Below are 18,985 nucleotides of genomic sequence, written 5' to 3' on the forward strand. Positions count from 1 at the left end.
TGATTTTCTTTATCAAGATTGTTTTGGCTATTTGGGGTCTTTCAGGATTCCATACAAATTTTAGGATTGTTTGTTCTAGCTCAGTGAAAAATACTGTTGGTATTTTGACAGGGATTGCATTAAATGTATAGATTTCTTTAGGTAGTATAGACATTTAAAAAATATTTGTTCTTTCAATCCATGAGCATGGAATGTCTTTCTATTTCTTTGTGTTGTCTTCAATTTCTTAACAGTGTTTTATAGTTTTCACAGTACAGGTCTTTTACCTCTTTGGTTAAGTTTATTCCTGAGTATTATAATGTTTTTGATGCAGTTATAAATGAGATTGTTATCTTAATTTCTATTTCTCCTACTTTATTGTTAGTGTATAGAAATGCTAATGAGTTATGTATATTAATTTTCTATGCTGCAAATTTATTGAATTCATTTATTAGTTTTCTTAGTTTTTTGATATAGCTTTAAGGGTTTTATATGTATAGTATTATGCCATCTGCTTATAGTAATAGTTTAAGTTCTTTCCCAATTTGATGCCTCTAATTTCTTTTTTTGGGTCTATTTTCTATGGCTAGAATTTCCAGTACTATGTTGAATAAAAGTGGTAAGAGTCGACATTTTTTTGTCTTGTTCCTGATCTTAGAGGAAAAGGTCTCAGTTTTTTTTCCATTGAGTAAGTTGTGGTATTTTCATATATGGCCTAATATATTGAGGTATGTTCCATCAAAACCCACTTTGTTGAGAGTTTTTATCAAGAGTGGACATTGAATTTTGTCAAATGCTTTTTCTACATTTATTGAGATGATCAATTTTTATCCTTTGTCACATAGATTGACTTGCAAATATTGAACCATCCTTGTATCTCTGGAATAAATCTCGGTTGTCGTAAATGGTCCTTTTAATGTGTTGTTCAATGTGGCTTGCTAATACTAATTTTTTTGAAGATTTTTGTATGTATGTTTATCAGAGATATTGGCCTTTAGTTTTCCTTTTTGTAGTGTCTTTGTCTGGTGTTGGTCTCAGAGTAATGCTGGCTTTATAGAATATATTTGGAGGCTTTTCTTCTGTTTTTTGGAATTAGGTATTAACTCTTCCTTCACTGCTTGATAGAATTCACCTGTGAAGCCATCTGGTCCTGGACTTTTATTTTTTGGTAGTTTTTTGATACTGATTAAATTTTGTTGCTAGTAATTTGTCTGTTCAGATTTTTTATTTCTTCTGGATTCAGTTTTGGAAGACTGTATGCTTCCATTTCTTCTTTGTTATTGAATTCATTGGCATATAATTTTTTACAGCATTCTCTTATAATTTTTTGTACTTTTGTGGTATCAGTTGTTACTTCTTTTCTCATTTCTGATTTTCTCTTGTGTGTTTTTTATTTCAGTTATATTCTTCAGGTCTTCTTTTTATTTTATTTTTCTATTATTTTTTAATGTTTATTTTTGAGAGACAGTGTATACACATGAGTGGGGGAGGGGCAGAGAGAGGGAGACAGAGGATCAGAAGTGGGCTGTATGCTGACAGGAGAGAGCTTGATGTGGGGTTCAAGCTCATGAACTGTGAGATCATGACCTGAGCTGAAGATGGATACTTAACCAACTGAACCACCCAAGAACCCCTGATTGATTCTTTTTTAATATTTTGTATGTCTTTATTGAAAGTCTCACTGAGTTCTAACCCTCATCTTTTCATTCCAGTGAACATCTTTATGATTATTACTTTAAATTTTTTATTCAGCATATTGCTTATCTCCATTTCTTTTAGTTTTTTCCTGATGTCTTGTTTTTTCTTTTGGAGCATACTCCTTTGTTTTCTTATTTTGCTTGATTTACTGTGCTTATTTGTATGGATTAGTCAGAACAGCTACTTATAAACTTGAAGGAATGGTCTTATGTATAGCCATCCTCTAGGTAGACTGTGTGTGGTTGGTGACTTTTGCTGGTTGGCTGGAGCTGTGGCTGGCATTGGCTGGAGATCCAGAGGCTTTCCACATGGTGTGTGCCCTGTCATGATAGCTGAAGCTGAAGTGAATGCAGTACATGATATCCCAGGATTCTATATGTTGACGGCACTGTGTGTAGGAGGTTCCCTGTCAGGACAGCTGAAGATGAAGTGATTATAGGCTAGGGTGTCTTGGGGAGCTATTTGTTGATGGTGCTTTGTGCAGGGCATACTCTGGTGGGGCAGCTGGAGCTAAGGTAGTATCTGGAGATTCCTTAACTCTCTGCATGGCAGGATAGCTAAAACTAAAGTGCATGCAAACTGGGGCACCCAGATCTCTATGCACAGAGGGCACCTTGGCAGGAAAGCTGAAACTGAAGTGGATATAAACTGGGTTGTTCCAGTACTATCTGCACAGAGCATGCCCTTTAGGTGTGGCTGAAGCTGAGGTGGGGTATAGGCTGGGAGGTCCTGGCATGCTCTGCGCATGGGGCACCCTGGCAGGACAGCTAAAATTAAAATGGGCAGGGCCCAGTGTGATTCCTGGGCTCTTTGCATACAGTGTGCCCTGGCAGGACAGCTGAAGCTGAATTGCATACACGCCAGGTTTTCTGAAGGTGCTAGCTCAGGGTTGCCCTGGCTGGGTGACTGGAGCCAAGAGTGGTGTGGGTGATGTGTTCAGAGCACTCCTTATAGGGGATGCCCTGCTGGAGTGGCTGAAATTGATGCAAGCATGGGCTTGTGTTTCCTGGGGTACCTCATGCAGTGGGATTTGAAACATACATCAATCAAGAGGTTCCAGAGCACTCTTCACCATGTCCTAGCAAGACGTCTGAAGCCCAAGTGGTGCGGGCTTGGGGTGTTCTGTGGTGATTTGCACCTGTGTTACCTTGGCGTGAAGGCTGGGGCTTTAGTGAGACTAACCAGGGGTGTCCTGATGCATATCGGCCACCTTGGTAAGATGGCTGGGGTTGGTGTGAGTTGTGGGCCTGGGCTCACTGAGATGGCAGGCCAATTAGGGCACTGGGACTGTGCACTGGTCTGTGCTTTCAAGGTACTTTCAAGACTGCCCTCCTACCAGAAAGCAATCCAGCAGCTCCTTCAGCCTTTTGGAGGAGTCTTAGTGCTGGCTGTTTTATGTGCTAGTTGCTCTTTTAAATCACAGCTTTTTAGCGGCACCTGGGTGGCTCAGTTGGTTGTGTCCTACTCCTGATTTCAACTCAGGTCATGATCTCATGGCTCATGAGACTGAACCCCACATAGGGCTCTGTGCTGACAGCATGGAGCCTGTTTGGGAATCTCTTTCTCTCCCTCTCTCTGCCCCTCCCCTGCTCTCTCTCTCAAAATAAATAAATAAATATTAAAAAATAAATCATGGCTTTTTAAAGAAAAGATAAAAGACAGAAAAAGAAAAAGAGAAGAAAACAAAAAGAAAGAAAAGGAAAGAAAGAAAGAAATAAAGGATTTGATTTTTTTCTGTGTCCTTGCACAGCTGGGGCTGGGGTGGGTTTGAGGGCCTGGGACTCATGAGTCAGCAAGCCCGTTATGGCATCTGGACCCTGCTCCAGTCTGCGTTTTTAAGGAGGAGGGGAAATATAAACCCATCATTCTTCAGATGGGTGACCCTGTGACCCAGAGAAAGTTCCTGCAGCCCCTCCACCATTTGACAGAGTTCTAGTGTTGTGTCTTTCAAATGCTAGTTGCTTTTTAAAGCTGCAGTTGTTTTGTTTTCTTGTGTCTAAGGACAGAAGAATCTGTTTTTGGTCCTTCTGTACGTATATACCTCCCCACTGGGGTTCACAAAGTCAGGAGTAGGAATTGCCTTTGTTACCTTGTCTCCACCTTTCTTTGTCTCCATCTCTCTCTTTTTAAATTTATTTTTAATTTTTATTTTTTAATGTTTAGTTTTGAGAGAGAGAAAGGCGGCAGAGAGAGAGAGAGAGAGAGAGAGAGAGAGAGACAGAGCGTGAGCGGGGGAGGGGCAGAGAGGGAGGGAGACCCAGAATCTGAAGCAGGCTCCTGGCTCCAGCTCCCTGCTGTCAGCACAGAGCCTGACGTGGGACTCGAACTCACTAACTGTGAGATCATGACCTGAGCCGAAGTCAGAGGCTTAACTGACTGAGCCACCTAGGCTCCACTGTCTCCATCTTTCTTGCTGTTTTCTTTTACTGTTCTGTATTATGTTGTGCAGTAGCCTTTCAGTCAGCCCTTTGTTCTCATTTAGGAAAAATTGTCCTATGGTTATATGTAATTTGGTGTGTTCCCTGGAGCAGGTGAATTCAGGGTTTTCCTATGTTGCCATCTTGGACCACACTTAAGAAAACAGTATTTTTGAATGACACATTAAACCAGATGGGTTTAACAGGTACATAGAGAACATTCCACTCAAAAACAACAGAATATATATTCTTTTCAAGTGCACATGGAACATTCTCAAGGATATTTCACATATTAGGCAATAAAACAAGTCTCAATAAATTGAAGAAGATTGAAACCATATCATGCATCTTTTTTGACTATAGTCCTAAGAAACTAGAAATCAATTAAAAACCCAAACACACGGAGGCTAAATACCATGCTACTAAATGGTCACTTAGATCAACAAAGAAATCAAAGAAGCAATCAAAACAGACTTGGAGATAAATGAAAATAAAAACATAAATTTCAACGTCTCTGGGACACAGCAAGAGCAGTTCTGAGAGGGAAATTTATAGGAATACAGGCTTACAGTAAGACACAAGAAAAACCTCAAATAATCAATCTAACCTTCCTTTTAAAGGAATTGAAAAAGAAGAAACAAAGCCCAAAGTAGAAGGAGGAAATAAGAATGATCACAGTAGAAATAAATGGAGTAAAGGCTAAAGAAATAAATAGAAAAAAAATCAATGAAACCAAGAGCTTGTTCCTTTAAGATAAACAAAATTGAAAAACTTTTATCCAGACCTATAAAGGAAAAAAGAAAAGAACTTAAATAAAATCAGAAACTAAAGAGAAGTAACAACTGATAGCACAGAAATACGAAGGATTATAAGAGACTACTACAAAAAATTGTATGCTAACAAATTGGGCAAATAAATTCTTAGAAGCATACAAGTTGCGAAAACTAAATCAGGAAGAAATATAAAATCTGAACTCAAACTCATAGATTCCTAGGAACAAAATTGAACCAGTAATCAAAACCCTCCAACAAACAGAAATCCAGGAGCAGATAGATTCATGGATAAATTTTTACCAAACATTTAAGAGTTAATACCTATGCTTCTGAAACTATTCCAAAACATAGAACAGGAAGCTTCCAAATTCATATTATGAAGCTAGCATTACCCTGATACCAAAACCAGACAAAGACACTACAAAAAAACCCCTACACATCAATATCTTTAAGGAATGTACATTCAAAAATCTTCAACAGAATATTACCAAACTACATTTCAACAATACACTAAAAAGATCGTTTAATATCATCACATGGGATTTATTCCAGGGATACAGGGATGGTTCAATATTTGAAGGTCAATCAACATACATCATACTAACAAAAGGAAGGATAAAAAGCATATGATTATCTCAGCAGATCAAGAAAAAGCCTTTTACAAAATTCAACATCATTCGTGATAAAAACTCTCAACAAAGTGGGTTTAGAGAGAACATACCACAACACAATAAAGGTCATTAAAGAAAAACCCACAGCTAACATCATACCCAGTGTTGAAAAACTTAGAGCTTTTTGTCTAAGATCAGGAAGAAGACAAGGATGTCCACTTTTGCCACTTTTATTCAACATACTACTGGAAATCCCCGCCACAATATTTAGACAAGAAAAAGAAATAAAAGGCACCCAAATTGATATGAAAGAAATGAAACTGTACCTTTTTGCAGATGGCATGATTCTATACATAGAAAACTTTAAAGGATCTGCCAAAAACTATTAGAAGTAATAAATGAATTCACTAAAGTTGCATGATACAAACTTAATACACAGAAACATGTTGTATTTTATACATTAATAACAAAGTAGCAGAAAGAAAAACGAAGATAATTTTAGTTATAACTGCACCAAAAAGAGCTAAATACCTAGGAATAAACTTATCCAAGGAGGTGAAAAATCTGTACTTGAAAACTATAAAACATAGATGAAAGAAATTGAAGATGACACAAACAAATAGAAAGATATTCCATGCTCATGGATTGGAAGAACAAATGTTAAAATGTCCATCTACCCAAAGCAATCTACAAATTCAATGCAATCTGTATCAAAATACCAACACCATTTTTCACAGAACTAGAGAAAATAGTCCTAAAAGGTTGTATGGAGCCCCAAATGACCCCTAAGAGCCAAAGCAAACTTGAAAAAGAAATTACAAAATGAAGCTATCATAATCCCAAATTTCAGGGTATACTACAAAGCTGCAGTAAGCAGAGCAATATAATACTGGCACAAAAATAGACACATACATCAATAGAACAGAACAGAGAGCCCCAAAATAAACCCATACTTTATATGGATAATTATCTATGACAAAAGAGGCAAGTACATACAATGGGGAAAAGAGTCACTTCAGTATATGATGTTGGGAAAATTGGACTGCTACATGCAAAAGAATGAAACTGGACCACTTTCTTATACCATACATAGAATATAAACACAAAATGGATTAAAGACCTAAATGTGAGACCTGGAACCATAAAAATACTAGAAGAGAGCACAAGCAGTAATTTCTTTGACATTGGCTTAAGCAACATTTTTCCAGATATGTCTCATAAGGCAACAGAAACCAAAGCAAAAATAAACTATTGGACTACACCAAAATAAAAATCTTTTGCACAGTGAAGGAAATCATCAAAAAAACAAAGAGGCAACCTACTGAATGAGAAAAGATATTTGCAAATGCTATATCTGATAAAGGGTTACTATCCAAAATACATAAATAACATATAGAACTGAACACCAAAAAGACAATCATTAAAAATGGACAGAGGACTCCCTGAATAGACTTTTTTCCACAGAGGAAATACAGATGGCCAACAGATATGTGAAAAAGATGCTAATCGTCAAGGAAATGCACATCAAAACTACAATGAGATATCACCTTGCACCTGTCATTATGGCTAAAATAAAAAGCATAAGAAATAACGTGATGAAGAGGATGTGGAGAAAAAAGGAACCCCTCATACACTGTTGGTGGAAATGTAAATAGGTGCAGCTACTGTCAAAAACAGTATGGTGGTTCCTCAAAATATTAAAAATAGAAAAACTATGATGCAGTTATTCCACTATGGCTATTTAGCCACAGAAATTGAAAACACTAATTTGAAAAGATATATGCACACTTATGTTTATTTCTGCATTATTTATGATTGCCAAAATATGGAAGCAAGCCAAGAATCTTTTGATAGATAAATGGATAAAAAGAAAATATTATACACACAAAGGAATATTACTCAGCAGTAAAAAAGGTTGAGATCTTGCCATTTGAGACAACATGGATGGACCTGCAGGGTATTATGCTAAGTGAAATAAGTTAGAGAAATACAAATATCTTATGATTTCACATACATGCAGAATTTTAAAAGCAAAACTAATGAACAACAACAACAACAAAGCAGAAATAGGCTTACATACAGAAAACAGAAGAGAGGTGAGTGGGGGAATGGGCAACATAGGTAAAGGAAGTTGTGAGGTATAGAGTCCAAGTTATGGGATGAATACGTTACAGGGATGAAATTCTAAGCATGAGGAATATAGTCAACATAGTAGGTAAATAACTGAAGAGTACTTAGATTTATTTTTCTTATCTTTAAAAATGTAACTGATTATGCCTATGCTTTTACACAGTAATATAAGAATAAAGTGAGAAGAGAAAATGGGACTGTTTTCTAAACTATAAAATCCCGTTTAAGTATGTGGTGAATTAGTTACAGTGATTTCTAAATTTGCCAGTGACCCCCAAATAGTTTATCAGACAAGGGCTATAGCAAGTTTGTATGGTGTTCTACATTTTTTTTTTTAGTGAAAATAGGCATTAATGTTAAAAAACATGTTCTTTTCATAGTTAACTACTAAGAGCCATCTAAGGGTTAACTCTTACATTTCTAAAAAAACTCAAACTCTACCATAAATACTTATATATACAAATATTATATTACAAATTCAATCTAAATTAATTCTATATATGTAACTAATATTATATATATATATATATGTTTATGTACACATGATATACTTGTATTAAATTAATATATATTAAGTGAATATTATAATATGTTAAATATAAAATTTATGTAGATTTATAAAGAATATGAGGATTGCTATTCTGTGACTATTGTCCATTTGGCCAGTTACTCTTAAGTATTCTACAAAAAGATATTTCATGTAGGTCACCCAGAGTCTAGTATTAATGATAATAAGAATATCATATTTTTACATTGTACTTAATATGTGCTAGAGATCATCATAAATACTTTGTATGTATTAACTCATTTGATTCTCACAATCTCTCTATAAGGCATTTCCTATTATTTCCATTTTTAAATTTTATGAACTGTTTTAAAAAGGATAATTATCTATGGTCAGGTAGCTAGTTTGTGGCAAACCTAAGTTTTGAACCCAGGCATTTTGGCTTTAGAATCCGTGTTAATAAACTTTTGGATTTGCATGGTGCTTTATAAATACTTAAAATGTTTTCATACGTAGTCTTCAATTTCTTATAAAACTCATGGATAGGGCAAGTGTTAACTTTACTTTTACAAAATTTTGCATTTCCGCAATACATCTTATATGTTATATAATTTTCAAAGGAGGCATGTGAGCAAGTAAGAAAATATTTTTTCCATTTAATGTGTGTGTTATTTTAAAGTTCCTGGGGTACAGTAAACCTAAATATAATTCTTCATTGGATATACAGTTAATTAACGGCCAAACTTCAGTATTATGCTAAGTGAAATAAGTCAGTCAGAGAAAGACAAATATCATACGATTTCACGTACATGCGGACTCTTAAAAGCAAAACTAATGAACAACAGTAACAACAAAGTAGAAATAGAATTAAATACAGAGAACAGAAGAGAGGTGTGTGGGGAAATGGGCAACATAGGTAAAGGAAGTTGGGAGGTATAGATTTCAAGTTATGGGATGAATAAGTTACAGGGATGAAGTTCTAAGCATAAGGAATATAGTCAACATATTGGGCAAATAACTGAAGAGTACTTAGAGGTCAGTAATGTCACCAGTGATTTATTGGGCATTTACTATAGGCCAGAGAGTTCAGTTAGGCACTTTACTTGTGTAATAATATTTAATTCTCACAACAACGCTATGAGGTGGATGGGTATTATTATCCCTATTTTGTAGATGAGAAGACTGAGACTTAGGAGTTAATCACTTTGTCTAAAGCCTCATGAGTCACAAGTTTGGTCCTAGTCAACAAGTTTATCTAACCCAAAGCTTTGTTATTTTCTCTATTCCATACTGACTTCATATAGAAGACAGTTAATGTATTGGAATTAACTTGAACTATGTAGCAAGAGAATATGTATTTGAGCAAACTTAATTCTTAAATCCAGTGATCATAATGGTATATTATTTTGATATTTTAATTTATATCTGCTTTTTAAATGTGGGTGGCTTGTGTTTTAAACTCTCACTTTTAGAGTAGTCTGCACACACAAATGAATTTAAAAGTGGAGGGAGGAAAGGGGCAGAGAAAATGGCAAAAGCTATGAAAGTAGGAACCTAGGGAAAACGCATGGCAAGGTTTGCTTACCTATCTGGTTGCATCATTTTACAAAAAGGCGAAAATATTTGGAAGGAACATGGAGTTATCAGTTATTCAACATAATTCAATTATTTTATTAATATTGTTTTCTTTTCATTCTTTGCTAAGACCAGTTTCATTAAACTATGGAAGTTTGATTGAAGAAGAGAAGATACCATTTTCCCCCATGGACTACATTGAGGGGAACATGGGCTTTATAAACTTTCACTTGTTTTGTTATTTTTTCTAACTCTTCGTCTTCTCATCTGAAAAATGAGATCATGATAGCTACATTGTACATTATACATTACTTGTGATGATGTAATTAATAAAGTCACACCTAAGTTATTTATTGTACTGTTATGTCTTATTTGAGGAATAGGGAAAACCTTGGAGGATATAGAAGTGGTGGTGTAGGGCTATACAGGAGCAGTGAGAACATGGAATTTGGGGGAAAACATATGGAAGAGAGAAAAGCACTGAAAGGAAAATGGAAAATGAAGTGGTGTAGAAGATATATATATATTTTCAAAATGCTGCCAAGTGCTATCTCTAACCTCAAAACAAAACAAAAAAATGTAGAGGACACTGCTTTCCCATTACTTCTTTCTATCACTTAATTTTTCTGTTCTCTGAACCCAGAACTTAGGCTAGTTATAGCATAGTTTCAGTAAGCTTTTATAAAATACTTGGGAACAAAGCTAACATAGCATTAGAATTCAATGTGTAAAATATCAGCCAAACTCCTTATAATTGATTACAAATAATTTTGGGGAATACATGTTCTTAAGTTAAGAACTGCAGTTTGGGGGAGCAAAAAATGAATAACTAGGGATTAAATATAGTTGACTAAAACTAGTTTCCAGAGCCAAAATATTATACAGTTTTCAATTAAAAGTTTCCTCACCTTCCAGTTTTGGTGACAAGATTATCAAATTTTATGGTTTATAGTAAAATATATATTGATATTTGATTGTAAATATTTCATTACGTAATATTCAGAGATGAATTTTGGGGTTAAAAAACACCTGAATTTGAAGTCTTAAACAACTGTGTATGAATACTGATTCTGCTGATTTACAAACTGAGTGGATTTTGTGAGGTTTTTGTCTTCTCTGAACTTTAGTTCAGTTTATCTAAAATGCTGGAGACAATGCCGGCGTCCCTGATTTATGATGAGGATTAAATTAAATAATCAAGTATATAAAATATCTGGCTAATAATATGTGTGCAATAAATGTCAGTTTCCATCTTGTCTGTTAGATTTTTACTACATATTTAGAGTGACTCATAGAAATATTCTCTGAAGTTATCTTTATTAGTGGTGTGTTAACCTTATAAAGCTTTGATTAATATACAGTTTCTCTGAAATCTGTGAGAAAACTCAGGAATAAGCACAGTATAGTCTGTTTAATAAAAGTTTTTTGTTGTTACAAAGAACCAGTAGACAGCTGATTCTATGTTTGCTAAGTCCTGTCCTGGTAATAAGTAATACCAACAATAAGGATGGTAAAATTCCTGCCTCAAACAGCTAACAACTCATTGAGTTATCTATCATATTATATATATACTACAAACCTGTGAAAGGCTATTGAAAAATTATTGAAGTAGAAGAGATTTAAACTTTCAAAGAGCTTTATTCTTTTTTCTTAAAAAAAATTTTTTTTTGAGAGAGAACATGTGTGCAAGCAGGGGAGAGGCAGAGGGATCTTAAACAGACTCCATGCTCCTCATGGAGCCCCATGCCAGGATTGATCTCATGACCAAGAAGTGATGACCTAAGCCAAAATGAAGAGTCAGATGCTTAACCAACTGAGTCACCCAGGTACCCCTCAAAGAGCTTGATTCTTAATTTTATAATGGTCATGGGAAAGACTGAGGGAGTAGAAGAGAAGTTTGAAGAATATATTTGATATATATCTGTGAATTAGCATAAGTGGATATGAGGTTTTCTCCATTCCTAGGCAGAAGCATTATATACATATATAAATACTTCTTTCTTATATACAAGAATTTACATACAATCATACCCCAAAACTCAAAATTTTCTCTTAGCAGGACACCTGGGTGGCTTAGTCAGTGAAGTGGCCAGCTCTTGTTTTTTGCCTCAGGTCATGATCTCATTGTTTCGTGAGTTCGAGCGCCACATTGGTCTGTGCACTAACAGTGTGGAGCCTGCTTGGGATTCTCTCTCTTTCCATCTCTCTCTGCCACTCCTCCCCCACTTGTGCTTTCTCTCTTTCTCAAAATAGATAAATAAACTTCCAAAAATTTTTCTCTTAGGTGATGTAGTTTGTAAGGCATATAAAAATAAAGTTAAATCTATTCTTGATTTTTTTATTGTGGTAGGAACACATAACAGGAGTTCTCTTGAAAGTTTAAATATGAAATACACTATTGTTAACTAGAGGCACTATGTTGCACAGCAGATTTCTGAAATGTACTCATCTCGAATAACTGAAACTTTATACCCATTGAATAACTCCCATTTCTGCCTCCTCCTAGCCCCTGGCAGCCACAATTGTACTTTCTGCATCTATGAGGTTGACTGTCTTAGCTATCTTATATTTGTGAGATCATGTAGTAGTTGCCTTCTGTTACTGACTTATTTCACTTAGTTTAATGTCCTTGTGGTTCATTCATGTGTTGCGTACGGCAGGGTTGCCTTCTTTTTTTGAGGCTGAATAATTTTCCATTGCACATGTGTACCACATTTTTAAAATTCATCTGTCAATGGATATTTAGGTTGCTTCCATATCTTTGGTATTGTGAATAATGCTGCAATGAACATGGGGATGCAGATACTGAGATCCTTCAGTTATTTCCAATATATACTCAGTAGTTCTATTTTTAACTTTTTTTAAAATATGAAATTTATTGTCAAATTGGTTTCCATACAACACCCAGTGCTCATCCCAACAGGTGCCCTCCTCATTGCCCATCACCCACTATTTTTAACTTTTTGAAGAACCTCTCTACAGTTTTCCATAGTGGCTGTCCTAATTTACATTCCCACCAACAGTGTACCAAGGATTCCAATTTCTCCATATCCTTGTCAACTCTTATCTTTTTAAAAATGAAATCTTAACAGATGTGCGGTGATATCTTATTGTGTATGTTTTTTTAAATAGGCTTCACACCCACTGCAGAGCCCAGTGTGGGGCTTGAACTCACAACCCTGAGATCAAGACCTGAGCTGAGATCAACAGTAGGTTGCCTAACCAAATTAGCCACACAGGTGCTCCTTATTGTGGTTTTGATTTGCAATTCCTGATGATTAGTTATATTGAGCACCTTTTCGTTTACCTGTTAGCCATTTATATGTATTCTTTGGCTAGTGATCTATCCAAGTTTTGTGCCCATTTTCTAATCGGTTTGTTTGTTTTTTACTATTAATACTTAATTTTATTTGAATAGGGACATGTATTCCAGTGAATGAAATCACATGGCCTACTCAGGAATGATTTTGGCCTCTAAGCACTTGTTATGAACATTTATCGTTACCTATTAAATTTAACATTTTGAAATATATAGAGTTGTGCTTTCAGAAGTGTATTGCCAATGACATCGTATGGATTCATCTCTAGGCGATCAAGTGGTGTCAAGACTTTTAGCAGTTGCAGTTTGAGTGACTTTGAAAATTTCATTTCAAATATGGGTGCCAAATGTCTTCAGAATAAACCCCAAACGCAAACAGCTCTGAGAGCAATCTGTGGCAACGGCAAAGTGGAGAGAGGTGAAGCGTGTGACTGTGGTACTGAGGAAGTAAGTCTGAAATAGGAAAATTCATAAATTTATTGTTTTAGTTCATCTCTTTGCTGTGAATGTTATGTATCTCAAATATGGCTGAATACTATGCAGAATATTTACAGTTAAGTGAAATCAAGTTTGAAATACATGCAAGAGTATACTGTATAGATAGAGGCTGAAGAATTTGGAACAAGAATGAAATGTACCCCTAAAAATTATTGCTGATGGGAAAAAAGAGAGTCTAGAGTGAGCTTTTGTATTCTAAACTGAACATACAAGATTTTTCCAAACCTGTGTTTAACTATAAATGTTTTACTGAAGATTAATTTGTCAGCCGACCATCAAGTATACTTTAGGGTATTATTTCACAATGGAATTAGTAGTATGGTAAGGGAAGACTATTAATATTACAGTCTGAATGTGGGTGATTTTAATTATTCACTTGGAAACAAAACTCTGAAAATACAGTGAATACAAAAAGTCCAGGTTGTAATACTTTTAGACAGTTCAGTATTTGCAGCAATACTGTAGATATCATATATTTGCATGATTATAAAATAGATGGAGGGGTGCCTGGGTGGCTCAGTTAACTGTCTGACTTCAGTTCAGGTCATGATCTCGGGTTCATGATTCCGAGCCCTGCGCTGTGCTCTGTGCTGACAGCTCAGAGCCTGGAGCCTGCTTCAGATTCTGTGTCTCCCTTTCTCTCTGCTCCCCTCCCTCTCTCTCTGCCCCTCCCCCGCTTGCGCGCGCTCTCTCTCTCTCTCTCTCTCTCTCTCTTTCTCTGTCTCAAAAATAAAAAATATTTAAAAAATTAAAATAGATGGAAATGATATTAGGGTGTGATACATATATGGGTCTGGATATACTTGTATCTATATCACACTGTTTTAATTATTGTGCCTTTCTAGTATGTTTTGCCATTTGGTAGAACAAGTCTTCCTACTTAATTCTTTCTTCCTTCCTTCCTTCCTTCCTTCCTTCCTTCCTTCCTTCCATTCTTTTCTCTCTTCTTTCTTCCTCTTTCTTTCTTTCTTTCTTTCTTTCTTTCTTTCTTGTATAATTAACATACAGTGTTATTGTAATTTCAGGTGCACAATAATAATGATTCAAAAATTCTATGCATTTCTTGGTGCTCATCACAATAAGTGTACTCTTAATCCTCTTTATTTATTTTCTACATTCCCCTGCATACTTCCCTCTAGCAACCACCATTTTTTCTGTTTTTTTTGTCTTTTTTGTTGTCATTGTTCATTTGTTTTGTTTCTTAAATTCTACATTTGAGTGGAATCATATGATATTTGTCTTTCTCTGACTGACTTATTTCATTTATCATTATATCCTGTAGGCCCATCTGTGTTGTCACAAATGGCAAGATTTTATTCTTTTATGGTTGAGTAATATTCCATTGCATCTATATACTGCATCTTTGTCCATTCATCTATGATAGGACATTTGAGTTGCTTCTGTATCTTGGCTATTATAAATAATTCAGCAATAAACATAGGGGTGCATATATCTTTTTGAAGCATTTTTGTTTTCTTTGGGTAAATACCCTGTATGGGGAATTACAGATTTATATGATAATTTCTATTTTTAATTGCTTGAGGAGTGTCCATACTATTTTCTACAATGGCTACAACAATTTGCATTCCCACAAACAGTGCATGCGGTTCCTTTTTTTCCCACATTTTAACCAACATGTTATGTCTTGTGTTTTTTATTTCAGCCATTCTGACAGGTGTAAAGTGATACCTCATTGTAGTTTTGATTTGCATTTCCCTGATGATGAGTGATGTTCATTATCTTTTCATGTGTCTGTTGGCCCCTGCATGTCTTCTTTGGAAAAATGTCTACTTAGATACTTTGCCCATTTTTAACTAGATGATGATGATGATGATGATGATGATGATGATTTTGGTGTTGAGTTGTAGAAGTTCTTTATATATTTTGGATATTAGACCCTTATTGGATATAGCATTTGCAAACATCTTCCCATTCAGTAGGCTTACCTTTTGTTTCACTGATGGTTTCCTTAGCTATGCAGAAGCTTTTTATTTTGGTGCAGTCCCAGTGGTTTAATTTTGCTTTTGTTTCCCTTGCCAGAGGAGACATATCTGGAAAAAATGTTTCTACGCTTATGTCAAAGAAATTAATGCCTGTATTTTCTTCTAGGAGTTTTATGGTTTCAGGTCTCACATGCAGTTCCTTAATCCACTTTGCGATTATTTTTGTGTATGGTGTAAGAAAATGGTCCAGTTTCATTCTTCTGCATGCAACTCCAGTTTTCCTAACGCCATATGTTGAAGAGGCTGTCTTTTCCACATTGTATATTCTTGCCTCCTTTATTGTAGATTAATTGCCCATATAAGTGTGGGTTTAGCTCTGAACTCTGTAATTCTGTTTCATTGATCTAAGTGTCTTTTTTTTTTTTGCGCCAGTACCATACTGCTGTGATTACTATAGCTTTTGTGGTATATCTTGATATCTGGGATTGTGATACTTCTTTGGGAAACTTCTGATTTTCAGTTTTGCCTGATCTAGAAGTCATGTGAATGGAATGATACAGCACATATCCTTTGTGTCTGGCTTTTTCCTTTCAATACTGTGTTTTTGAGATTCACTCAACATTGTTTATGTCACAATCATTACTTCCTTTTTATTTTGTGTAATATTTTGTTGTTTGAATATAACATAATATGTTTTTTCATTCACATGCTAATGTATATTTGAGTTGTTAACAGTAATGGGCCATTATTCCAAATTCCCAAAAAGTAGAATTGTTGGGTCATATGATAAGTGTATGTTCATGAGAAACTGCCAAACTATTTTCCAAAGCGTTGTAATTATTTTACATTTCTACCGGCAACATAAAAACTTTTATTTCCCCTACATTTTCACCAAAATGTGATGTTGTAGCCTTTTAAATTTTAGCCACCACAGTGGTTTTGGTTTGTATTTTCTTGCTGACTGTAATTATGTTGAGCTTGTTCTCATGTCCTTAGTAACCATTAATTTGTTTTTTTGTTATTGATTTGTATGAGGTTTTTTTTTTTTTCCTATAGGTTGGATACTAGTCCTTTGTCAGACATGTTCATTACAAATATTGTTTCCAGTCTGTATACTACCTTTCTGGTTGCTTAATAACATCTTTGAATGGCAGGCATTTTTTATTTTTTTATGAAGACCAGTTTATCATTTTTTTCTTTTATGGTAGTGCTTTTTTGTCCTAAGAAATCTTTGCCCACTCAAGGTCATGAATATTTTCTCCTCTGTTTCCTGTGAGAAGTTTTATAGTTATCACTCACAATTAGTCTGTGATCCACTTTAAATGTGTTTTTGTGTTTTGGGTGATTTTGGTTGAGGTTCACTACACTCCATTTGAATATCAATTTGTTGGTAGTATTTGTTAAAATGACCATCTTTTCACCATTGTATTAACTTAGCATTCTTATGAAAATAAATTACCATACCTATGTGTTACCCTGGATTTTTTTCTGTTTATTTATGTAACATTTATGTTAGTTTTATACTACTCTGATTAATGTATTTTCACAGTAAATCTTGAAAACCGATAATGTAAATCATCCAACTTTGTTCATTTTTTCCAAGATAGTTTTACTATTCTAAGATCTTTGTATTTTGATATAAATTGGAAAATCAGCATGTGAATGTAGGAACTTTGATTGGAATTGTGTGGTATCCATACGTCAATTTTGGGAGGATTACGTTTTTTACTAAAATTGAGTCTGCCAATCTATGCACATGGTGTATATCTCCACTTACTTGGCTCTTCTTTAATTCATATAGTTTTTCTATAGTTTTTCTGTAGCTGTTTCTGTAGCATTGTTTTAAAATTTTATTTAACAATTATCCATTGCTAGTATAGAAAATACAACTGACTTGTGACTTCGCCTTAGATCTAGTGTTGATTAGAAATGTTGAGAATGGTCTTTGTTTGTTTTTATTTTGGGGGGGGGGCAACATTTTCTGACTTTCACCATTAAATATAATGTTAGATCAAAGCGTTTTTGGTAAGCAGATGCCCGTACCATGTAGAGGAAATTTCTTTCTATATTCTAGTTAGCTGAGAGTTTCAAATCAAGAATTAGTGTTGAATTTTGTCCAATGTCTTATTTTTGTGTGTATTGAGCTGATCATGTGAGTCTTCTTTTTACAGTTAACATGGCACATTTCACTGATTGGTTTTGAATGCTAACCCAACCATGTATTCTGGCATTAGCTTCACTTGGGTTATTTTGTTTATGTGTTGCTAGATTTAATTTGCTAATATTTTGTTTGGGGTTACAGCACTTATTTTCACAAGGGAATTGTGGTCTGCAGATTTTTCTTTTCTTGTAATATTTTCTGGTTTAAGCATCAAGGCAATTCTGAACTCATAAAATGAGTTGGAAAGTGATCCCTTTACTCAATACTTTCTGAATGAATTTATTTAGGATTAGTATTATTTCTATTTATGTATTTATATGTTTATTATTTTTATCATGGAAGAGCACTTCACATGAGATCTACTCTCTTAAATCTGTGCTCCTAGAAGTTTTACAGCTTTGCATTTTACATTTAAATTTATGATCCATTTTGAGTTATTTTTTTGTAAAAGGTGTAGAGTCAGTGTCTAGTCATTATTTTCCCTGTGAATGTCCAGTTGTTCCAGCGCCATTTGTTGGAAAGACTGTCCGTTCTCCATTGAGCTGCATTTGCTCCATTGTTAAAGATTTATTATTGGTGTTTCTGGGGTTTTTATTTTGCCCCACTGATCCCTTTGTTTATTCTTATATGAATACCACACTGTCATTATAATTTATAATAAGTTTGAAGTTGGGTGTTATCAATCCTTCAGTTTTCTTCCTCCTCTTCCTCATTTTTTTCCCCTCTTCCTCCTCCTCCTCCTTCTTTCTTCTTCATTTTCCCTTCCTCTTCTTCTTCTTCCTCCTCTTCAGTATTATGTGATTATTCTGCATTTTTTGTATCTCCATATAAGCTTTAGAATCAATTCATCAATATCTACAAAATAACTTGCTGGAACTTTTATTGGAATTACATTAAATCTCTAGATAAAGTTGGGAAGAACGGACATCTTGACAATATTGAGAAAATAACAGTGGTTTTCCTCAGAGTTTTGTTCCTCATGCAAATTCTATAAAATTTTGTTACAACTATTCACAAATACTTCACTATTTGGGTGCTAATATAAATGGCATTGTGTTTTTTAATTGAAATTCCCATTTTTCATTGTTCATATTACAGGAAAACAGTTTATTTTTTACATTAACTTTGTATCCAGAAATCCTTCTTTAATAACTTATTAGTCACAGGAGATTGTTGTTTTTGTTGCTTTTTGGTAATTTATTTGGGATTTTCTTTACATAGTCAATCACATAATTTATGGAAAAAATAGTTTTTTTTTTCTTTCTTCTCAACCTTTATATTTTGTATTTCATTTTCTTATCTTATTGCACTAGCTGGGACTTCCAGTGAGATATTGAAGGGAGTGGTGACAGGTAGCATCCCTTCCCCGTTCCTGA

General features: G+C 34.7%; 1 protein-coding gene across 6 annotated transcripts in view; it reads left to right on the top strand.

Moving 5' to 3' along the window:
• ADAM32 (ADAM metallopeptidase domain 32) overlaps positions 1 to 18,985 on the top strand; it is a 174,394-nt gene that overhangs the window by 61,821 nt on the left and 93,588 nt on the right. For all 6 annotated transcript variants that reach the window (XR_009615993.3, XM_078445534.2, XM_060653507.3 and 3 more), the window contains one exon: positions 13,277 to 13,454. Coding sequence is in view for 5 of the 6 variants with exons in the window: in XM_078445534.2 (XP_078301660.1) it covers positions 13,277 to 13,454 (178 nt within the window). In the remaining variant the exon portion in view is untranslated. The remainder of the gene's footprint in view (positions 1 to 13,276; positions 13,455 to 18,985) is intronic.

Source organism: Panthera onca, chromosome B1, assembly GCF_046562875.1.
Source record: "Panthera onca isolate mPanOnc1 chromosome B1, mPanOnc1 haplotype 2, whole genome shotgun sequence".
NCBI classification, from domain to species: domain Eukaryota; kingdom Metazoa; phylum Chordata; class Mammalia; order Carnivora; family Felidae; genus Panthera; species Panthera onca.